General features: G+C 39.3%; 1 protein-coding gene across 11 annotated transcripts in view; it reads right to left on the bottom strand.

The window, feature by feature from the left end:
• The window catches only part of Dock7 (dedicator of cytokinesis 7), a 189,363-nt gene that overhangs the window by 144,749 nt on the left and 19,343 nt on the right, over window positions 1–25,271 (bottom strand). For all 11 annotated transcript variants that reach the window (XR_005974334.1, XR_005974335.1, XM_041651518.1 and 8 more), the window contains exons 2-9: window positions 13,850–13,955; window positions 10,195–10,370; window positions 9,900–9,968; window positions 7,735–7,864; window positions 7,432–7,644; window positions 6,808–6,893; window positions 1,823–1,889; window positions 478–627 (exon numbers count right to left, since the gene is read on the bottom strand). Coding sequence is in view for 9 of the 11 variants with exons in the window: in XM_041651518.1 (XP_041507452.1) it covers window positions 478–627; window positions 1,823–1,889; window positions 6,808–6,893; window positions 7,432–7,644; window positions 7,735–7,864; window positions 9,900–9,968; window positions 10,195–10,370; window positions 13,850–13,955 (997 nt within the window). In the remaining 2 variants the exon portion in view is untranslated. The remainder of the gene's footprint in view (window positions 1–477; window positions 628–1,822; window positions 1,890–6,807; window positions 6,894–7,431; window positions 7,645–7,734; window positions 7,865–9,899; window positions 9,969–10,194; window positions 10,371–13,849; window positions 13,956–25,271) is intronic.

The following is a 25,271-nucleotide window of genomic DNA, read 5'->3' as shown; positions in this document are numbered from 1 at the left end:
TGTTTTTCTTTTTTTAAGAGATCATCAAGGATTAGAATAGTAGACTTTGACTAGAGTTGATTAATCTCTACTGTGAATCAGTTGAAAGGTTTACAAACAAAGACTGAGGTTTCCTGAAGAAAATAGAAACCAAGCCTCAGTCTCCAGTCCGTTATCACGTGGACTCTAGACTCAAGGCTAGGTGGACTGGCACGTGGCAGCTTGCCCAACAAATCAGAGAGAGAGCTGTCAGCTCCCAGGATCCCATGAGGCAATCCCTTAAGACAACCCACTGCTTGTTGACTGCAGAGCCATGATTAACTCTACTTCCCATTCAGGGAAAGTCAAAAGTCAGGTTGTAACTACAGCATATGTCCAATGTGGCATTGCAAAGACTCAAAGACAAAACCAAGTAAAAACAGGTTACTAAGTTTGCAATATTGACAATGACAGGAATAGACACCAAACAATAAATACACCTGTTAAAGATATTCTCACCTTTATCACAAGAAAGACGTCTTGGGAAGGATAAGTTATAGAAAAAATGGCTGATCTTGCCAGAGTGGTAATGGCAGCAGGTGGTACGTGTGGCCGTAACAATCCCTTCATTTGTTCTGAATTAAGGTCAAAATAAAAGTTTTCTGAAATCTGAAAAATACATTCATACATTACACTTTTACAAAATTTTTGAAATACACAAAAAGCATATATATAAAATATACATAATGAAAGATTATATTCTAAAACACTCCATTCTAATTTGTAGTTGAGTATATATTTCACTGAGACCAATCTACATTTCTACATCAAAGTCAAAAAACTGTATGAACTACTTTGGAATATAACATGGAAACATTTTCTAATGAGACTTAAGTTCCTTAGTTTAAAATACAGCTAAGCTAATTACCACTGATTGACTGACTACAAACTGAATTTTAAAATTTTATGTTAATAACATCTCAGCAATTTTCATTTTACAAATATAAGCTACTAGAGCAAGTTCTCCTGAAGAAATCTATCACAGGTCATATGCTGACACTGAAGGCACCTTCAAGTCTCTCCTTCAGCATGACTTACTATACTAAAGGAAGAAATGCTGGACTGGAGATGTGGCCAAGGGCTAATTTCCAGGCTAGAATGCTCAGAACCCTGGGCTCCATCCCCAGCACCCCAGAAACAGCAGAGAAAGGGGAAGGGAGAGGGAAGGAGACGGAGAAGAAGAAAAAAATATCAAGAAAAGCTGTTTAATACCCCCTGAAAACTCTGAAGCACAAAAAAAGCAGCACAGTAAACCAAATTCATTCCTTCAGACACACCACCTAAATAGACACAAAACAGCTGTGGCTATAAAAGGTTACAAACTGCATCAATAAACTTCGGTGATCGTCATGTTTATTTCTACATACTGCTTTCAGACAGTTCCCAATCCAGTATTAGCTTGTCTTTTTTTTTTTTTTTGGTTGTTCTTTGTTTCTCAAGACAAGATTTCTCTTCTCTAAGTAACAGTGCCAGTTATCCTCAACCAGGCTGTCCTCAAACCCACAGAGATTCGCCTGCCTCTGCCTCCCAAATGCTGGGATTAAAGGCACGCACCACCACTCCCTAGCTTGCTTGTCTATTTCTTAAAAGTTGCTTCTGCTATTTGCTTTAGGAATTTTTTTCAATAAATCAAAAACCAGGTTTCAACTAAAGTGTTTCCTATAAGAAGAAAATATGTAACTAGTCTTGGAAGGGTAAATTTCAGTTAACAGCAGATGAGGAATGTTTATCTTATAAAGAATGTAAGCAGGTTTCTGAAATTTACGATTATAACAATGACTGCAATCAAATCCCAGAAACTTACCTTTTTTTTTTCCTTGACATCATATAAAGCCAAACTTGCAAAAATGGGCTCAATTTCAATCTCAAACCTGTATGAAGAAAAAAGATAAACTAACTTCAAAATACATATGAAAGGTAAATCTGGGGCTAGAGATATGGCTCATCAATTAAGACGGCTGCTCTTGCAGAGAACCCAAGTTCAGTTCCCAAAACCTACATCAGGCTGAGGCAGCTAACAACTACCCTGGAATTCCAGCTTTAGGGGAGCTGGCTCCCTCTTCAGGACACCACAGACATCTATACTCACATGTACATATCCACATATGGACACATGAACTGAGACAGAAGGACAGAAACAGATACACACACACACACACACACACACACACATACACACACACACACCAGGAACTCACACACCAGAGATCCAGATCAAGATCCAGAAAGATCTCTTTGGAAAAAAGAAATCTGGATTTCAAACTTCATTATTTCAATACCTTCCTCTTTCACACCCATGCCTATCTCTGCATTACTTCTCCTTCTAAGACACTTTCCACATATATCTTTCAGAGTTTCAAAACCAATATGCTCTCTTTATAAATCTCCTTATTTTTCCAGCAATAATTAAATATCCTAAGTCTCTCAAAATTTTCTGTCCATTTTGTGGCACTAATTACTTTCTAACCTGTAATTAGGTTATTTACTTAGGTGTGTTCACTCTAAAATAAAGTTTTAAAATATTTTCTTTTCCAGGCTATAAATCAAATAATACACACCCAAAAAATTAAAATACATTTAAAACATTCTGAGAAAATCAGAAACATTTGGAAACTCCTTCTGTGCAGAAAGAACTGGGATGAAGTTGGGTGGCCATCTACCCAGACTTTTTGTCCGAGTGTAAAATGTGCATGTGAAATACTTTTCTTTAAATAAAGAATATAATACTATTTTGTGATCTGCTCTTTTAACTCAATAGTCAATGGGCAAATTTCCATATCTTAAATCTTATCATTTTAATGCTGGGAAGGTAATTCCTGTTTGATGAAAATGTCGAAAGTTCTTTCTAACTTTATACTTGAGATGTTTAATACACTTTCCTTAACCAGAGCTAGCACACAGTAAGGTGGTACATGTTTACTAACTCAAAGTTAGTGAGAAGTTGATTGATTGATTGAAACAACAGCACAGTGGTGCCTCAGCCAAAGACAATGTGCCCAAGAGGACACCTGGCCATGCTGCAGACCATTTTGGCTGTCAGCTGAAGGAACATTACCCATATTTCAAAAGTAGAAGTCTGGAATGTGACTGAGCATCCTGCGTTGTGCAGCCCCAACAGCAAGACATACTAAGAAAAGATTGCTAAGCAGTGTTGGAGCTGCAATAACCCTGCTCCACTGCACCTGTCTGCTGATTGTAAGTCAAGGTCAGCGCCCCTCTAAGAGAGAGATAACATTTCCACAGCACAAGTTCAATAAAGAGCCATTCAAAAAGATGTGCACAGAATCTGAAAACAACCATGTATATACTGTGAAAATCATCAATCCAAGGCTAAGGAAGTGGTAAGCAAGAGACAAGGTAAGCAGCCCTTGACAGAGAAGCTGTGGCCTCTGAGGTCTCCACAGGGAAGGAATACAGGAAATGAACACTGCAAAGGGAGACTTCACTCTTCCTCCCCTTCACTTCCAGCTAACACCTCCCCTAGCAACACAAACCGAGGCTGAGCACAATGGGATCTCAGAGACTCTTTCAGCACTTGACAACCACTAAGTATCTACTCTGCATCCTCTTCTCCTTGAGACTCGGCAGGGTAAGTGGTACTGCAATATCTTACCATATACAGCTTTTCACGTACTTATTAACCATATAAAAATCCTCTACTGCAGTGATCCTCAACCTCCCTGATGCTGTGACCCTTTAATACAGTTCACATTATGGTGACCTCCAACTATAAAGTTTAAAGCTAGGGTGTAATTCTGTTGTAGAATCAGAAAACTCAAGGTCATTGTCAGCTGCACAGTAAGTTCTAACCTAGAAAAGATGAGACCCTGTCAATAAATAAATTTGTGGTATACAACCAGTATCACCATGGCTGCTAAAAGGACTTTAAGTATAATATAATGTAGAAGTCAAGCTATGCAGAAAAGTCTACTCAATTTATCTAATATGTTTCTACATGAACTTAACTAAATGCATAAAGCTTTGGCTTCCAAAGAAAGAAAACTGTCATAATACAGACAAAGAAATCTCTCTGGCTGATCTCTTTTGTCCAGAGAGAGCTAGAAATTAAATCTTTTTCTTAAGTTAAAACTAATAAGCCTATAATAACACACTATAATGAGAAAAGCAAGGTTTCTTTTTTCAATGACTCTCTGAGCATTGAAATTGAATTAAGCAGAATTCATACTAATTCTCTTTAATTCACATTTTCTTGTTTGTAAAATAAAGAAAATACAGCTTGGCTTGTAGACGTACTCTAGAGACAACAAAAACTAAGCGAAACTACTGGGAAAGCAGGACATAGGTATGAAGTCACCCCAAGGGCACATGACATTTAACTGTCATCACGGGAAAACACACTTCAAAACAGAGTCCAACCTACAGAAAAGAAGAACCTAGATGTTTAGAGAAAAAGACTTCTTGCTGGGCACAGTGGTGTGTACTTTTAATCCCAGCACTCATGAGGCAAGTGGTCATGGTCTACATAGTAAATCCCAGGACAGACAGAGATACATAATGAGACCCTGTCTCAAAATGAGAGACTTCTTGTCATCCTAACTCCTCATCAAACAGTGGCCAGCAAACACCACAGACGGTGGTAAACGCTCTTCAAAGCTGGAATACGGGCTGCACAGGTGCAGCACTTACCATTGTCTCTAAAATGCTCTAGCTTCGTGCACCAACGTGGAAACTACATACTATTCAGTGTGAGCCATAAAAAATGCTTCTCAAGCTTGCTTTGGCAACACTGTCCCTGGGCAAGGAGGCACGAAAACTAAGCCTTCCATAGTTGGTTTTAATTTGGAGATTAGTGAACAATTGAGTTTAAAAAGCTCATAAAGCCGGGCGGTGGTGGTGCACACCTTTAACCTCAGCACTCAGGAGGCAGAGGCAGGTGGATCTTTGAATTCCAGGCTAACCTTGTCTATAGAGTGAGTTCCAGGACAGCCAAGGCTACTTTCTCAGAAAAATCCTATCTCAAAAGACCAAGAAGAAGAGAAGAGAAGAGGAGAGGAGGGGAGAGGAGGGGAGGGGAGGGGGGGAGGGGAGGGGAGGGGAGAAAAAAAAGAAAGAAAAGAAGGTCATGAAATTAACCTTTGTGTTTGTCTCCCAAGATGCTTTCTATTTCTAAATGAAAATCACTTCAGGGGCTGGAAAGATGACTCTCTTCTCAGAGAAAGGCACATATGCTGCTCTTGCCAAGGACAAGAGTTCTGTTCCCAGCACTCTTGCTGGATGGCTCACAATCGACTGTAACTCCAGTTCCAGGGATCTAGTGTTCTCCAGCGCCTGTATTTACATGCTCATACACATAAAATAAGACACCTGGCTAGGATTCAGAACAGTGTTTTGATCAGCTATCATCAGAGAAGCATCTTCTAGCAGTAGATGGCAATTAACACAGAACAACTGGACAACATGTGGCGAATGCTGTAGAGACTCTATAGAGACCTCAGCCCTAAGTGGCTATCTTTATTAAACCCCTCTCCTCAAGGCTCAGGGAATCTATGCAGAAGGGGAGACAGAAAGATTCTAAGAACAGAGGTGGTGGATAACTCCAAAGAAACAGCATCTTCCAGACACAACACAACTCGTACATATATTAACTCACAGAGACTGACCGTATGCACAAGAATTGACAGGTTCAAGCCAGCTTGAACAGGTCCCAGTTCAGAAGTGGACACAAACTTCTAACCTAACCCCAACCAAGAAGTTATTTATAATCAGTACCTGCTGGGAAAGGGAACAAGTTCTCCCCAAAGGAGTGTCACTGGGCATATCAACTACACTCCAGAGCAGGTCCCCTGCCCAAGAGCAGTTGACCAATCATAAAATGTGTTCTTTCTCTTTTGGTTTTGTATTTTTGTTCTATTGAGTTTTTTGTTTATTTGTTTTGATTTTCACTTTTGTTTATTTTCCTGAGAGATACAGAGGCAAAGAAAGTAAGAGAGAACATGGTGTTGGGTGAGAAGGAAGGCAGGAAAAATCTTAGAGGAACTGGGGGAGGGGAAAGATTATGATCAAAGATATATGAGATTACATTTAAATAAAAAAAATGTTAAAAAATAAAACTTTGCAAAAAATCCTAGATTTTCCTTATAGAATTTTTAATGTAAAAGACTGAGATCTATGCCTGTCAATTTCTCCATGAATGTGTGGAACTATCCAAACTATCCTTTCCTTAACCTAACATGAACGCTGCAAAAAGACTAACAGGCTGACTCCCGGAGTCTGGCAGGACCCATACACGGACTGCCACTCTGTTTTGTCCTCATTACACAAAAGCCTTCTGACTGAAATTATTTGGGGAATGAAACTTTAAGGTGCACTTAAAAATTTATAAAACTTAAAAATATAAATAGATGACTTTTCTGAGAGAGAAAAACAGAGAGTCTTGTTATTCAGCTCAAGTGGCCTCAAACCCATGCCCCTTGTCGGCAACCTACTAAAATGCCACAATTACAGATATGCACCATCACCCCAGTTGCAGTTTCAGCTTTATAAGCCAAATAATTTGAGAACAGTGGTCTCTTATATATGTACATTTTTATCTTCCCTGAATAGGTATACACAGTAGATGTATTATGTGGAAAACACCAACTATAATTAAACATTTTTCTTAAAATCAAAATAAATACATAAGATCTTAAAAATAACAATTTCAAAAGAAAAAAGGAATATCATTCCTCATAAATACAACACACAAGTATAAAGTCTAAAGTTTTGTTACACTAGCAATTAAAATAATTGCCTAGGTAATAGAAATTATACAATAAAAGAAATACTTACTTTAGTGATAAACATTTTACAAGAAGTCTCTGTCCAAAATGCTCTTTGGGTACATCAGGAATGCTAAGCCGTTCTATTGGCTCTTCCTGTAGAGTGAGAAGTAACGCCAATATGAAAACTTGCCACTTGTCTTTAAGACTTTAAGCATTCTGATACTTCCAGTCTTCACAATTAAACACAGCAAAGAACGCCACATTTGTATAAACAGAAGCCATTATATTCAGTGCACTCCTCGATAAAAACCAGCCCACTAGTACTAAAAGCATATTTAGCTCATAAATCCAATGGCTCTGTTTCCAACATGGCTGTAATACTAAGTACAAATCATACCCCCAACTGAGTATCTTAACAATCACTTGCTGCCTCTTTGTGGCTCTGGAGACTGTACCTACAGCCCTGCACATGATAGGTAAGTGCTCTGGCCACTGAGCCACATCCCTGGCCTATTTTTAGCTTAGTTTTTAATAGGCTCTTACTAAGATACCCAAGTTTGCCTTGAACTAATTATGTAGCCCAAATAATCCTAAAACTTGTGATCCTCCTGCTTCAGCTTTCCAAGTAGCTGGGATGACAGGAATGCACCACGCCTGGCCTCCTTTGCTTCTTTATATGCAAAGGCAATACCTCATCTGGTGATGGATGCAAAGCAAACAGTTCCTTGTGACGGTTTGATTTCCTTTGGTCATCATTCTGATGGTCTATTTCTTCATTTGGAGTTCGATCAAGTAAATTAGGAAGCAAGGCATCAGGAAGTGAGTTTTTTAAGTCAAATATACTGCAGGCCCAGCTACCCCTTGGAGTATCATCTATTGACATCGAACGTCTTTTAAGGTCATCCTGTTATGAAAAATATTAAACTATAAATATTGATATATTAATTAACTAAAAAAATACTTTCTCACAGTCATTTAAGAATAAAAATATTACTTGCTCATCTTGGTAGCTGTTGCAATCTGGAGCTTCATCAGATTCAAAGACCTGTCTGGGCAGTCCTTTCTGTCTTTCTCTCTGCTTGTCCAACGTGTTAGGGTTAAATCCTGTTCCCAGTTTATGGTATCTATTCAAAATAAAATCAATTTCTGAAAATCTCTCTTTCTGCATTCTTATGTAATAACTGCATATATATATATATACATAATTATTTGTTTACTCACAAACACCACAGGAAACTCTGCTAGCAGTTCTAAGTGTGATAAACCCAGGATTTAAGAAATTGTCCACTGCTCACCACCCCAAAAAAAGCCAGGTAGTGATGACACACACCTTTAATCCCAGCACTCTGGAAGCAGAGGCAGGAGGATCTCCGTGGGTTTGAGACCAGCCTGGTCTATAGGCTGTCCCAGGACAGTCAATGCACATTTTCTGTGTACAAAGTAACCATGCCTCAAGGAAAAATGAAAAACAAAAATAAGACCAAAAAATAAAAAAAACTGTCCGCCCAAAGTTCCTTTAATCCAAATAAAGAGCAGACTATCCATTTCTAAAAGTAAATCATATTTTCTTCCTTTCAGGCCAATGATGTATATAACTTAAATTTTACTTTCTATTCAGAAAATCGGTCAGCTAAAACAAGCAAACAGAAAAAAGCAAGGAGCCAAGGATAAAGAATAAACTAGTAGAAAATACATATTAATAATATAAAATTTTAATAATGTAAATAGATATATATGCGTGGAATTTTAAAAGTATTTCAGCTCTCAATTTAAATCTACAATATAAAATGAAAAACAAAAAGATCTATATATCATTATATACATATATTAGTTTACACACACATATGGAGGGGTTTGGAACTTCTAAGTTAATATAATTTACTTTCTTTTCTAACAACATTTTTATAAAAACCTAGTAGCCGAGAACTGATCACAAAGTAGAATACTGCATCATAGTTCTCCTATGTCCAGGTCACACACCTTCTGTCTTTCTGAGACACCAACAACTTCTAGTCCACCCTTTTGTCTCCCACTCATCAAGAAAGATAACAATATTTAGTGTGACAGAAAAACGGTATGCTTTTGGGGCTGGAGAGATGGCTCAGAGGTTAAGAGCACTGGCTGTTCTTCCAGAGGTCCTGAGTTCAATTCCCAGCAACCACATGGTGGCTCACAACCATCTGTACTGAGATCTGGCGCCCTCCTCTGGCGTGCGGGCATACATCGAGGCAGAATGTTATATACATAATAAATAAATAAATCCTTTAAAAAAAAAAAAAGAAAAACTGTATGCTTTTGAATCTGCTGCCCTAGCTTCTAATCTTGGCCACCTCCATTTTGGTTTCTGGGACCTCAGAAAAATGTGTCCTTAACTGCTTTGAGTCTGAGGTTCCTATCAATTGAATTCATAAATGCTATGAGCATAAAGCCCTCAATAAAATCCCTAGCATATGATTAATTACCCATTAACGTTAATTTCCCTCCCATCATGCCTCAACTAATGATGAGCCACCATGATTCTGAGGCCAATAATTAATAATCAATCAATCAATATTTTTAAAAAAAAAACTTCAAATAGCTGGATCTGAAAGTAGGCTTTTAAATTTAACTTAGCTATGCAAGTTTTACAAAACCTCAATTTTTTGAGAAAAACTATTCAGCAATATCCCTCATGATTTCCTAAGAGAATGAGCCTACAGAATTATCATCATTACATCCAATCAGTCTGTACTGATTCTTAACAAGACAAAAATAGTATTCCTTCAAGCTTAATATTTTATAAAGAAAACAAGCAAAAGTATGGAGCTCCATGAAATAATATATCTATTGATAATAATCTTCTGCTTCTCTGACCATTTTGTTTAATGATTTTTGTCTTACAATTTTTATGAAATATAACTTAATACATTAAAATTTCTACTAGGTTACTTTTTTCAGATTTACTTATTCTCATTTTATGTATGAGTGCTGGCCTGCACGTGTGTGATCATATGCATGCCTTGTGCCTGAATGCTAAAGAGGCTATGAGCTATTCTGAAAGCAGAATTCCAGATGGTTGTAATGTGGGTGCCCTGAACCAAACCTGTGTCCTCTACAACAGCAGCAAGTGTTCTTAGCCACTGATCCACCAGTTAAATAGACAGTAGCCGAGCAACTTACTTTCTGATTACGATCGCCCAGTCTTCCGTGTAACTCCTTATACAATCTCTAACATGTGGATCCATTTCACTGTTTCAAAAAACAAAATACATTTATAATTTAGACAGAAAAGAAATAATTATTATTTTAAGTAGAACACAAGAGATTTATGGGACTCCCAAAAGCACTTCCAAGGGAAGAATATTAAATTTTTGCTGTAGTTCTTTTTATAATAATAAACAAACATTACTTAAATAAAGTAATGAAAAACTTCCTACAGTTACATTAAAACTGAAACAAGGCAATGTCTCCTTACCTTTCTTCAGGCACGGCTGAAACAAGGGTCCTGCAGTCCCGGGGACTATACACAACTTCAATATCATCTGGAGGGAATTCAACCAAATCTCTCAGAGGCCCAGAGTCCACAGCTAAAGGGTGAGTGATGAGGTAATCTTCCAAATCCACAGGATCGACTGCTTCAGTAAGGGGCACCTTAGTGGAGAGGAGTGTGCGCAAAGAAAGAGGTGAATAATAATCTGACAACTTTAAGCAAAGGAAAAATAAACCCGTTTTTAACCCAATCCTTTGGAAAACCTCAGCAGATATTTTCAGATGCACTGAGAATCACAGCACACGGCCATGTGCTCCCTTATGCTTTCTTCACACTCTTAATTCTCACTTGCAGACTCTTCCCATAATTCACACATTAAAGAAAGAAACAATAATTAGCAATCTTGCTACACTTTACAGCTTGCAGTGTACTCACTAGAATGATTATTGTTATCTCTAGAATTTGTATCGTTAAGTTTCTGAAAGCTGCCTTTATTTTATTTGTTGTTACTGGTGACTATCCTAGCAAATATTTTTGACCAGACTGTGATAAGTTAAACAATGATGCCCCCAAAACTTCCCACACTCTAATTCATGACCTCTGTGCATGTTAATATGCATGGAAATAAAGTACAGTCAAAGTCCTTCCACGTGTTTTTTAACTCTTTAGCTTAAGATGGGGACACTGTCCTGCATTACAGGAGTGTGCTCTCCGTGAAGTCATCAATATTCACTTAGGAGAGAAATGTGACCTGGGCTGTATACACTGAGGAAGAAGCCATGTGAGGTGGAGTAAAAAGACATTTGAAGATTCTAACCTTAAAGGGTAAGTGATGCAGCTTCAGGTAAAGGAACGTCAGAAGCCACCAGAACCAGGAAGTGGCAAGGACTGACTTTCCCCCAGAACTACTGCAGGGACAATGACCCTGCCAGACCTTACTTCAGTTCATTTCTGTTGACTTCAGAAACCCGGGCTCAGGACTGAGGGAGTAAACTTCTATTGTTTTGAGATACCCAGTTTACAGTCATCTTTAATGGTTTAACAATAACCACAGAATATTTAATATTCAGACCCTACTTATATTATATATCATTAGTAATAGTTATTGCATTTTACCCTGGCTGAAAATTACTTTTAAAAGATTTCTTTTAAGTGTGTGTGTGTGCACACTCTAGAGACTGCACTCACAAATTTAAAGCTACTGGGGGGTGGTCATCAAACAGCTCCCCCACAACCAAGTATGAGTGTGTGGGGCTCAGAAAGAAGGATGAGAAAATATGAGACAAAGGTTTGTTTTTGAGGTAAGTCGACTGTGGTGGTATATCAGTGAATTTATTAAGCCCCATGGAGTTTACTCTTTAAAGTGATAGATTGTATGGTAGGTGAGCTACAACTCAATGAAGTCATTTTTAAAAAGCTGAAACAGAACTTTATCCATTCATCGGAAATAGAGAAGAAACATGTCTACAAGAAAGCAAAGCAACTTTGACCTAACTTCTAAATAAGCCAATGGTGTGAACACAGTTCAAAGTTAGGGGGGCAAAGAGGGGTAAGAGCACAAGAACATGGCAAGAATCTCTACTGACCTAAGATCAAATCCCATCTGCTGACAGTTTCCCAAATTCTAATGTGAATGAACTGAGTATATAAAAAAAAAAAAAAAAAAAATCATGGGCTGGAGAAATGGCTCAGCGGTTAAGAGCACTGCCTGCTCTTCCAAAGGTCCTGAGTTCAATTCCCAGCAACCACATGGTGGCTCACAACCATCTGTAATGAGGTCTGGTGCCCTCTTCTGGCCTGCAGGCACACAAGCAGACAGAATACTGTATAAATAATTAATAAATAAATAAATAAATAAATAAATATTTAAGAAAAAAATCATGAAACCAATAAGGAAACAGCACACGCCCGACTGTAGATGACAGCAAGACATTACTGCTGATGTAGTTATGTGTGATAATGAAAATGTCAGTGTGTTCAGTACTCTGTCTAGTTCAGGGTGTCTGAAGACTTCATGATCAACAAGTACCTTTTCAAAGAAACTGAAAGAGAAATTTAATCCAAACAACATTGCACACACCCTCTGAAAAAAATACTGCTGCTAAGAAAATTTGGAAAGTGGAGACTGGTAGAAAAGGTGAGGCAACAACAAAAAAGTAAAAAAAAAAAAAAAAAAAAGTATGAGTCCTGACAGGCTGAATTAGTAAGTAAGGAACAAATTTTTTAAAAATGCTATTTTTAAGGGAGATCTGTGAAAGTGCTCAAGTCACTGGAATAACCCTTGCTCTTAAATTTAAACTGACTCTAGTCAACAACGCTGAGCATCTTCTCTAGCCACACTCCTGGATACAGGGGTACAATAAGTGGACACCAGATTTAAACAGCATTGAGGTTGTGCCAAGGGGTGAGAGATAACATGAGAGAAGATTAAAGAAATCAAGGAGTGGATGCAACAGAGTAGTTACACAATGCTCAAAAACTAAGTTCTTCGGTGAGAACTGAAGAGGACATCAAGGGACAAGGACAGTAAAAAGTTAGTGGATTTGAGGTGTGTGAATCCTCACAGTCAGGAGGATAGCTGGAATCAGGAAACTAGAATGAGAAGACAAGAGATGTAATCAGAATGGGGAGCATAAAACAAATTGCATGAGTTGTAGTTATTCATAAAAACAAATCGGGTGTCTGGCTACGTGATTTTCAATAGCTGATGAAAGATAACACGACGAAAGGCAAAGAGCTAAAAGCACCAACAACATACACGAAGGAATACCCCCATGCACCCAGAAATTCATGTATGCTAGACTTCCCAACCAGCATATTGCTGCTCATAAAACTAAATTCCGGCTTTAAGGTTTAGTAACACAATTATAACAGGTCAATCAAACTCTTTTTCACACTGGCATATAATGTTTGTTCAATAATCAGTATTTTTCCTGAGCTTCATGTAAAAACTGTAGAATCCCACCTTTTGTGTTTTATGTTTAAGCTAGTGTCTCACATGTACCATACCCATGCCTCCACCTCCAGTGTGCTCAGATTACAGTAAACACCACGCCCAGACACTCCAGTGTGCTCAGATTACAGTAAACACCACGCCCAGACACTCTGTCCCCTTTTACACACTTTTCTAGTTTTCCACACTTGAACTTTAAAGTACTATAATTTTAAGATAAATGAAAGTTTGTTTTAATTCATATTCCTAACATAAATATGAGTTTAAATAAAAATTACTATCTCGTGATAGCTTCTTTCATAGGTTATGATTTATTTATGTTTATGATGCTTGGCCTACAATGATTCAATAACTATTCCCTTCTATTAAAAGGGACAGAACTATGAACCCACATAGAGCTTACCTCAATGCCTAACTGTAGAAGAGTCTAGTATTTTCACATAATGAATCTATGTATAAAAGCCCAGCACTGATTAAGTCCTGCTGTAGAGTTTTGGAGTTGACTAGGACACCAGCACTTCTCCAGCACCCCATAACCCTCTGTCAACTTGAACGGCAAATGAAGAGGCAACAGTGAAGGCTAACACTAGTGTAGAACCCAGTTTACTGACTGACTTCTCCAGTACTTTTTCATGGTCTCCTCAAGAATGCACCTGTAACACTCCATGGCTTGAATGTGCTACTTACTGTGGTGTGATGGGATATATTGCCAACTATGTTGAGGTTTTTGAGCAGCTGGGGGGAACCACTGTATTGTGCAGAGATCTGCTTTCTGACTTCAGCAGCAACAGTTCTAGAACAAAGAAATAATACATTACAGACACATGCACACCACAGATAGATAAAGATATATTTAAGAAAATAAAACATTTATAATGAAGGGAAGTACATTAAATTTTGTTTATAAAATAACGTCTAGGCATATTAAGGTTAAATTCATAAAGAATCTTAACAATTTGGTTCTTGCTTATAATTATAACATCTTTTTTGTTTTTACTTTTTTGAGACAGAATCTCACTACATTGTCCTGGTTGTCCTCAAATTCACTGTAACACCTTTTAATATTGATGGAGGATACAAGCAGTACAGCTAATTTTTTACATGGCTGGTTTCTAATGTGACGTTTTAGGAATACAATCTATGATATCGTATAAGTTATAAAATATATACATAAGTTAAAATGTAAAGATTGAAAATAAATTCTAAACTATTTTATAAATCAACCTATGCTAAGAATTGGAAGAAAAAAGTCTTCTTTCTTCTATAATATTACTACCTCCTCATTTATGCCCCCCAGAAAACTACTTCCTATTTTTACTTAAGTGACAATGTCCTCATACCCAGGTAATAAGAGCGTCCCATAATCTGATCCTAATTTCTCTCTCCAGCCTTTCATATTATTAACCAAACTCTTTTATAATCGTTCATATTGTTTGAAAATTTCATATATGAATACAAGGTGTTTTGGTCAAACCTACCTCCATCCCCTCTCCTCTAATCCCTTCAATTAACCCCACACGACTGTTCCCGCTCTACTTTATACACCCCTTTCTAACCCGCTGACTGAGTCACCTTAGTTCTGCCCATAAGTCTAGGACATCTACTGAATCATGGATAGCCTTCAGCAGTGGCTCTCCTGAACCAGATAGTTCCAACAAGGTACTCACTATCTAGAAAGACACCCCAAGTTGACCTCTGACCTCCACATACACATGTACACGTGTACATCCACTTCCATGAACACACACACAGGCTCTTGCACTCAACGCCATCATGAAAGCTCTGTACAGCATACATCACACATGAATCCTTGACAGATGTAACCACAAAGGCACTACCATAACAGAAAAATCTTCACTTGAAAATCAGCAGGAGAATGCAGTAATCCCAAGACTTTAAGGTATTTGGTGGCCCTTATATATTAGTATTTTAAATGTATTTAAATAAATATTTTAAAACAAAATTTTAGACATTCAAATGGATGCATAGCTTACTAATGACTATAATCCTCAGTTTCCACAAAATTGTCAACTAAAATAATCAGTGACTTCCAAACACACAATAACTTCCCATTATATTAATGAGAATTTTTTCAATGTAGGTCACAAATACAACAAAGAGTACTATCCATAGACCTTATGCAATTGTATCTCAATGTCAATATCTAACCTCTACCCTGATTCTCAAGCAACTACTTCTCTATTTTATAAAATTTTCCTCCTATTCTTTGACTCATTACCAAAATTTAACCCTACTTCCTCTCGTTATCCCATGCACTTAAAGTGGTACCTACCTGATGGCCTGGTGTCTATGCAGACGCGACAATAGTTTTAAGAATATTCTCAAGCTCACAGTTGGATTTAGAACCTCAATTTCCAATAGAGTTTTCAGAAAAATCTCATTTTCCAAAAATTATCCAGAATTAATGTAATCCTTCCCCCTACTTTATCTCTTCAGTGTCTTTTTCCTTCTTTCACAACCAAATATCACATAGAAATTTCTTAAAGATGGTTATAAGCTAAACATACAAGTCTAAGTGTTTTATTCTAAGACTTATTCTCTAAGGCTCAAGATACTGAGCTGTTCATTTTTCACCTTATATTAATGTTTTGAAAGAGACTAAATCATGATTCATAACTGACAAAACTTGGAAGCAACTAAGCCGTTCTTCAATGAATGAATGGATAAACAAAGTATGTCACATCCATGGAACAAATTACTTATTTGGAAAAGGAAATGAGTTATCAGCCATGCAAGAAGAGTCAGTTCCAAGAAAAAGAAAGCAGTCTTAAAAGACTACATTTATGTAATTTCTGCTTTATGACATAATGAAATAGGCAAAAGCATGCACAATGACTCTAGGGGCTGAAGGGGAATGAGAGACGGGCATTTAGAAGTCGTCCTAGCCGGCTTTCTACTGATGTGATCACCATGACTAAAAGCAACCTGAGATGTTCTGAGGCAGAGACCACAGAGGAGTGCTGCTTGCTCAGCCTGTTTTCTTATATAACACAAGGATGGTACCAACCATCATTAGTTGGTCCCTCCCACCTTAATTATTAAGCAAGAAAATAAATGCCCCATAGACCTGGCCTATGGGACAATCTGATGGAGGTATTTTCAAGGTTGCTTCTTCTTCCCAGAAGTTTGTGTTAAGTTGACCAAAAAACAAACAATTACAAAAAACAAAACAAACAAACAAAAAACTCTCACCAGCACAGAGAGGGAAACTATTCTGTGTGACACTATAATAGTGGGTATATGTCATTAAATATCAGTCAAAAACCCTGTTGTACTCTGTGGACTTTAGTCAATAGTGATTCATAGTAACTCCAGCTCATTTGATTAAAACTAATGCATATACACACTAATGTAAGACGTTACTAGTAACAAAAACATTGAGAAGGTAGTAGTAATATAGCAGAAATCATCATGTTTCCAGAATTTTAAGAGTAAGAACTTGGGTCTTTGTAGCCCCAACAAGCTAGATTTAGGCAGAGAAAGGAGATTTACTTAGTGTGGCCATATTGAGAAAAGGAGAGAGGAAAAAAACCACCTCAGTTAACTAGGAGTGGGTAAGGGAGGAAGAGAAGAGCTTCAGAAACAGCTAGAGGAAGTCAGGTGGTGGTGGCACACACCTTTAATCCCAGCATAGGCAGGCAGATCTCTGTAAATTTAGGCCAGCCTGGTCTACAGAGTGAGTTCCAGGACAGCCAGGGCTACACAGAGAAACCCTGTCTTGAAACACAAAATATAACAAAGAATCAGCTAGAAGTAAAGTTGAAAACTGGAGAGGGAACACAATTTTTTTTCTTTTGGGAGGGAGGGAAGGAGGGAGGGAGGGAGGGAGGGAGGGAGGACAAGAACAGATTGAGGAAAGGGCAGAGGACGATTTTACAATTGCCTTAGTCTTTGCAGGGAAAGACAAAGGCAGACTCTTTAATTGATGACTGGATTAAGCTTTTCCCTTTTAAACTTGAGGGAGGGCAGGTACACACACTGTTGATTGTCAGAGGAGTTCAAAGGACAACCTTTGAGATTCCTTTTTCTCCTTCTACCATGTATGCAGGGGAAATGAATTCAGTTCACTGGCCCTCCACTAGGCCTTTTAATGGAGTCCACACAATGCATGCATTTCTTTATTTTTTAAACTTTCTCTTTATTTATTCTATGTCTTTCACATCATGCATCTCAATCCCATTTATTTCCCCATCCCTTCTTATCTGCCTTCTGCCCTTGCAGCACCCCCCACAAAAAATAAAGGAAAAATTTTGTCATGGACACTGTACTGTGACAAAAAGAGTCACACAGTAACCACTTTTTCTATGTATCTATGTGCAAGTGTTCATTGCAAATAGTCACTGGTCTGGTTTGAGGCCTCTGGTTTCTGCTACACTACCAACGCTCTTGGATTGCCTGTTGTCACCCTATGTCATAGAGATCCTGCAGTTTTGGGTCTGCAGGAGTGGCCCTTCACATGCTCCCACAGATCACAGATTGGGTGGACGCAGGGTAAGCCAACTCATAACCCTAGTTCTGGGCCCACCAGCTCTCCCCTTGTCCTCACCACCAGGGTGAGCTCTCCTGCACTCCCCTGGCTAGTTAGTTCACCCCTTGCAGCAATGGACAAGAGAAAGGGCAGGTTCCACTGCTTTCACGCCCCCAGGGTGGGCTCTCCCACACCAGGATCTACTGTGTTGCCTAGGCCACTCTCCTGAGTGCTAATCCAAGTATTTCTTAATCATGATTAAAGACCTTACATTTCTGATTCATTTGCAAAACTGAGAAAACAACAACAAAAAAATTCTTCAAAAAGAAATATAACCAATTTGGGTTTTGCTATTGTAGATATAGGGTTTCACTGTGCAGTCCTGAATGTCCTGGAACTTGCTTATGTAAATCAGGCTGGCCTCAAAGTCACAGAGATCTTCCTGCCTCTGTTTCCTAAGTGCTGAAAGGCATAAGTTACCATGTTCATTCTTTGAGATGTGAGAAAGAGAACTCAGTTTTGTCTCAAGAAAGATTACCTATCAACTGGCAATTTCAATATTAAAGAGAGAAACAAATGAGACAGTTACTTTAAAAAAAAAAGAGATTATCTTTTATTTAATAAAAGACATACACAAGACAGTCCTCTGTGAAGTGGGGTCCATTCACTGACCTAAGTCCATTTTGCCCCTCTCTAACTCATCTTTACCTGTGATTTTTTTTTCCTTCTGAATTCTCCTGAGTCATTCCCTCCTACGGGTTACCTCTGATTCCAAGAACAGCTGATGTGCTTACTGTCTTTACAACAAGAGGCCAAACCACCGCCAAGTACCAGGGCCTCACAGGCAGATAATCACATGATAATGATGTCCAGCTCTGCAGAATTACCCCATTGCCTGATGAGAGAACCTAGGCTAGGCTATCTCCGTAAGAGGAACGATCTTCTCACAATGGGAACTGATTTGTTCCCTCCAGGGATGAAGACTTTTCTGAAGCTTTGTAGAAACAGTCTCCCCACCCCAACTCTCCCCACATACCTTGGTTTGTTTGGGGGTTTCACTATGCAGCCTCCAATTTCAGTAACACTCCTGCCTCAGCATCTTGAGTGTTGGGATTGAAGGCATGACCACATGACAGGGTTCAGAACCACTCCTGAGATAATGATCAACCATACTACCACCGAACTGCTTATCTGCTCAGGAAATCACCAGCAGGCAAACCACAACTCTTGCTTATTTACATTCTCTACAAAAACCTCAAAGCTCTTGTTACCACCTCGAAGACAGATCTCAAACCGCCAGACTCTCTGTTCTTTCCTGTCCCCACACCAATTAAAATGCCTCGCATGCCTTTCAGCACTGCTCGCCTGTGGCATTTCAGGACGGGCAGCCAAGCCTCCTCTGCTCAGAGCCCCAGAGATAGGCCTCTGCAAATACTACAAATATGTATTACTTTCACATGCTGTCATGTTCCTAAAAGGGAATATCAGTAATAATTTGAAAATAAGATGTAATAATGCAAAAAATAAATCATTTCAAAATAAGCTGTAACAGCAAATGTTCACTGCCCAGAGAAGGGACCTATTTCAAGCTCCTGAATACCCCGCCCCAAAAATACTCCATCTCTTAACCATACTATAATCCAACATATCCAAAAAAGGTACATTGCTTTAGGGAAGGTACAAGGCCCTCCCTACTATATATAGGCTGAGCAAGGTATCACCCATAGAGAATAGGTTCCCCAAAAGCCAGTACATGCAGTAGGGATAAATCCTGGTGCCACTGCCAGTGGCCCACAGTCTGCCCCAGCCATGCAACTGTCAATCACAGTCTGAGGAACTAGTTTGGTCCTATGCTTGCTTGTTCCTTCCCAGTTCAGCTGAAGTTGGTGAGCTCCTATTAGCTCAGGTAAACTGTTTCAGTGGGTGAACCCATCATGGTCTTGACCTCTTTGCTCATATTCTCACTCCTCCCACTCTTCAGCTGGACTTTGGGAGCTCAGTCCAGTGCTCCAATGCAGGTCTCTGCCTCTGTTTCCATCAGTTGCTGGATGAAGGTTCTATGGTGACATTTAAGATATTCATCAGTCTGACTGAGTCAAGATCAGGCTCCCTCTCCTCTATTGCTTAGGGTCTTAGCTGGGGTCATCCTTGTGGATTCCTGAGAATTTCTCTAGAGCCAGGTTTCTTGCTAACCCTATAATGGTTCCCTCAACCAAGATATCTGTTTCCTTGCTTTCATCTCTATCCTTCCTCCTTCTCATCTATCCCATTCCCTCAAGTTTTCCTCACCCCTCTCCTTCTTCCCTCCTCTTCCGCTTCCACCCTCCCTTCTCCCTCTACCCCCTTGCTCCCAATTTTGTCAGGTGATCTTGTTTGTTTCCACTTTCCAGATGGATCTATATGTTTTTCTTGGGGTTCAGCTTATGACTTAGCTTCTCTAGGATCGTGAAGTATAAGCTCAATGTCCTTTGCTTATAGCTACTATCCACTTATGAGTGTATGCTCCTCAATTATACTATGAAAATTTGTACTTGAGTCCAAGAAAAAAATAATCCAAAATTTGATCTATTTATCTTTTTTCAGCTCTCCAATTCTACAAAATCCCTCACTGTTAACACAAATCACAGTTTTGACACAAGAGATAACTTTGCTGGGCCAGTTACAAAAGAATGCTAGAAACCACCAGCAGAAGACACCTATCAAACTATGAAAATAAAATGTGTTCTTTACTAAGAAAGGGTGGTTTCCAGTTTTGAATTTGGAGATCTTTTTAGTTTGTTTGTTTTTGTTGTTGAGACAGGGTTTCTCTATGTAACAGCCCTGGCTGTCCTGGAACTCACTCTGTAGACCAGGCTGGCCTCAAACTCAAGAGTTTCACCTGCCTCTGCCTCCTGTATGCTGGGATTAATTAAAGTCATGCACCACCACCACCACCAGGCTCATATTAGGAGATCTTGAAGTATTGTTTCAACATGTAAATTTAAAGAAGTAATCAAAATGGCACAGGAAGGAATCATAAGAATGACAAGAAATAGAAAGGAAGTTAATGAGAACTATTGTCATGGAAGAAAACTGAAGAGGATTTTAATCAAAAGTATTTTGAAATATAGAATAAGATTCTGCCCGAGAGTAAGATGACTAAACAGGATTGATTATAACTATAGGTTTAACCAAACAAGCAGAGATGAGGCACAGTAGCAAGACTACCTGGAAATCTACTTCATCTCAGTATTTCTCATTATCAAAGAAAACCCCAAAAGCTGCCTGTGGATCCAGAGTCTTAACTTTTCTGGTCTGGTGGAGATTATCTTTCATAGATGGAGACTGCTCTTTCATTCCCAGCCGTCCAGACCCAAATAATCACACAGAAAATATATTAATTACAACACTGCTTAGCCAATAGCCTAGGCATATTTGGCTAAATCCTATATCTTAAATTAACCCGTTTCTATTATTTTGTGTATCACCACGAGGCTGTGGCCTAATAATAAGGTTCCAAGGTGTTTGTCTCCTTCAGCAGCTACATGGCATCTGACTTCACCTACTCTCTATCTTTGTTCTGATTTCCTGCCTGGCTTTGTTCTGCTAAGTCACTGGCTCAAACAGATTTATTCATCAACCAATAAATGCAACACATATACAGAAGGACATTCCATGTCTTTAAGGTTTTTAACAGCAACGATGTGACTGAACTGAAGGGGAAATGAGAAAGCAAGTTGCTCTAAGGGGCTGACATCCTTCAGAGAGAGGTCCTGTTTCCCAGGGTAAAACCCACTGGCCAGTACAGCTGGGGAAAACTCAGTGTACATTCTGAATAAAGAGAGGAACTGTCCAAACTCTCCTAAGAGACTGAAGTTAGTGACCAATCTGACACCTTTACATTTCCTCTTTCAGATGAGCACTAAGAGGGCCAAAATCTCCTATTTGATTCCCTTCAGTACAATCCAGATTTCCTAAGCACACAAGAAAAGATTTGGTTACTGGAAAAGACATAGGAGTTTTATTAGTGTGGTGGTTTGAAGGAGAATCTAGTATGTTTGAATGCTTAACCCCAGTTAGTAGAACTCCCTGGGAAGGACTAGGAGGTGTGGCTGTCATTGGGGGTGGGCTGTGAGGCTTCAAAAACCCACGTCATTCCCAGTCTTGCACTCTCTCACTGCTCCACCTTAAACACCAGGATGCAAGCTCTCAGCTCCTGCTTCAGCACCATGCCTGCCTGCCACCACACTCCACCATGATGATCAGGAACTAACTCTCAGAAACTGTAAACCAGCCCCCAGTTAAATGCTTCCTTTTTTTTTTTTTTTTTTTTTTTTTTTTTGGTTTTTCGAGACAGGGTTTCTCTGTGGTTTTGGAGCCTGTCCTGGAACTAGCTCTTGTAGACCAGGCTGGCCTCGAACTCACAGAGATCCGCCTGCCTCTGCCTCCCGAGTGCTGGGATTAAAGGCGTGCGCCACCACCGCCCGGCTTTAAATGCTTCCTTTTATAAGCTACCTTGGTAATGGTGTCTCTTCACAGCAATAGAAACTAATTAGGATGGATGCTTAAAGAGGTTATTGAATGCACCCAGTTAACTCATCCTGGAAAGAAAACTCTTTACAACTAGCTTCTTAGAGTAAAAAAAAAAAACCCAATTTAAGGGACCTCATAGCCAAACTAACGGGCCCATGTGTCTACTATCAAAAGGATAACTAATTTTTAAGGAATCTACCAGTAGCCCTATGTGGTAGTTTGAATACCATTGGTCCCCATAAGCTCATAGGGAGTAGCACTATTGGGTGTGGTCTTGTTGGAGTATGTATGGCCTTGCTAGAGGAAATGTGTCATTGTGGAGGTAGGTTTTGAGGTCTCCTTTGCTCAAGCTACATTCAGTGTGACACAGAGTTCATTTTCTGTTGCCTGCAGATCAAGATGTAGAAATCTTGGCTCCTTCTCTAGCACCATGTCTGCCTGCATATTACCATGCTCCCTGCCATACTGATAATGGACTAAACCTCTGAAATCATAAGCCAGTCCCAATTAAATGTTTTCCCTTATTAGGGCTGCTGTGGCCGGGCGATGGTGGCGTACACCTTTAATCCCAGCACTCGGAAGTGTTGAGATAGGGAGCTGAGGGCTGCATCCCCAGCACCCGGCCGCCCGCATGGCTAGCTTATGCCCTGAAATAATTACATGGAAACTGTATTCTTTTAAACACTGCCTGGCCCATTAGTTTCAGCCTCTTATTGGCTAGCTCTTACATATTGACCTAACCCATTTCTAATAATCTGTGTAGCCCACGAGCTGGCTTACCAGGAATGATCTTAACCTGTGTCTGCCTGGAGTGGAAGAATCATGGCGACTCACTGACTCAGCTTCTTTCTCCCAGCATTCTGTTCTGTTTACTCCGCCTACCTAATTTTCTGTCCTATTAAAGGGCCAGGGCAGTCTCCTTATTTAACCAATGAAATTAACACAAAACAGAAGACTCTCCCCCATCACGGAGGGCAGAGACAGGCAGATCTCTGTGAGTTTGAAGCCAGCCTGGTCTACACAGTGAGTTTCAGTACAGCCAGGACTACACAGAGAAAGACCCAGTCTCCAAAAAAAAAAAAAAAAAAAAAAAGAGTTGCTGTGGTCATGGGGTCTCTTCACAGCAATAGAAACTCTAACAAAGACGCCCTACTAGAGAAATGAGAACACAAACCAAAGGCACACTGCCTGGAAATTACTGACAAATGGATTTACAGTCAAGTTACTGGCCCCAGGAAGCTCTTAATCTAGTTCTTAATTTTTGTCAATATTTGCCATCTAGAAGTAAGCTTTCCTTTGCAGAACAGAAAAAGTTTAAGTTTTAAGAGTACTCTTAGAAGAAATGGTCCCCGGTTTGCAATACCCACATCTAAGACAACAATTGTTTTAGTCTCTTATTTCAAACATAGCGTATGATGGGATAGAGAGAGATGGCCCAGTGTGTACAGATGTTTGCACTCTGGCCTAGTTACCTAAGTTCAATCTCTAGACTCCACATAAATGTGAAAGAGAGAGACGGAGCCTACAAAATTACCTGTCACCTGACTTCCAAACACTCACATGTGTGTCCACACACGTGCAGCACACACACACACACCATTTGAAGAATACAATGGGAGATACATGCAGCATGGAGACCCCGTCATCTGATAAAACTGAAAGGGCCCAATTTTACACTTAAGGTCACACTGGTCAACTGGGGAAAGGCTCATAGAAGTTGGTCATTACTTCTGTCTGTTGCTGTGCTCACACATCAGAGCTTCCCCAGGCAGAAACTAATAAAATGCTATGTGGAAGGTCCTTCCATAGAAAACTAGCTCTGAATGGGCACCTTGGTATGGAAATTATCAGGTAATAAAATATAATCAGTTGAGAGAAGATAATGTAAACCCTTAATAGGTACATAAACCTATTAACTTCCATTTCCTATAGGGTTAAAACTTTAACCTATAAGCCAGGGACGAGGTATATTTTAAAATGGGAAGTTGAGGTCCCCTCAGGACTAGCCAAATCCAATTAGGACAGGATATTATATATCTTAATACTATTCATTCTTCCCTTACATTACAAGGTATATCTTCCTGGATTCATCATATCAGAATCCTGGTGATACAAGAACAGACCCAGGTGAGTTACTAAGACTCATGCAGAAACTAAAGGAAGGAGACCTACCTCCTAGTTGTTCTCATTTGTACAGTTTCCTCACCTTCTGAATACTTACCGTCTTTTGTGTGTTAACCAGCAACTCAAAATGAATTTAATGCACTGTACTGTAAGAGAACCACAAGCATCCTTTTTGTCTTTGTCTTCTAGTTGACCTCTTGGCTGAGCTATGTTTTGGACTAGATTCCCCCAGGACTAAGCCTCTATTTTCTGGGCTACTTAAGTTGGGAATATCAATGATAATGATTTCATTCATAGTTTATGTCATAATTAAATAATGCTTTAAAGTATTGTAGTAAATCAATTATTAGAGAACTCAAGCTAAGGTGCTAGGCTACTTCTGGCAACCCACAACCCATTACGCATTATTGTCAACAGGATTTCACACAACTACTAGGAAGATACTGAACCCTCTGCCAGTAAGCTGTTTAGGAATAAGAATGAGATGTGTCTAGACAATACTGAGCCACTAAGCAAGGTGGGCATCTTTGGAAGAAAACGTCTATATTATGTACTCTCAAAGTATCCTTTTCCTATTTTTTTAAGTTTTTTTTTTAATTTTACATATTAATCCCAGTTCTCCTTACCTCCCCTCATTCTGCTCACCACACCTTTCCCTCACCCTACCTCCCACCCATTCCTCAGAGAGGGAAACCTAGGAAGTCTGTCCCATCACCACATTGAGGCCTAACTAAAGTCCTCCCCGCTGTGTCTAAGTTGAGGAAAGTATCTCTCCATAGAAAATGAGCTCCAAAAACCCAGTTCATATACTAGGGACAGATCCTGGACCCCACTGCCAGTGGCCTCATAAACTGCCCAATCCACCCACTGTCACCTGAATTCAGGGGTCTAGTTCAGGTTCCGCAGCTGTCAGTCCAGAGGCGGTGAGCTCTCACTAGCTCAGGTCAGGTATTTCTCTGGGATTCCCCATCATGGTCTTGATCC

Source organism: Microtus oregoni, unplaced genomic scaffold (assembly GCF_018167655.1).
Source record: "Microtus oregoni isolate MIOR12 unplaced genomic scaffold, Mior012 000005F_ref0000423, whole genome shotgun sequence".
In the NCBI taxonomy this organism is placed as follows: Eukaryota; Metazoa; Chordata; class Mammalia; order Rodentia; family Cricetidae; genus Microtus; species Microtus oregoni.
Note: the sequence above shows the minus strand (reverse complement) of the source record. Positions and strands in the feature narration are given on the sequence as shown.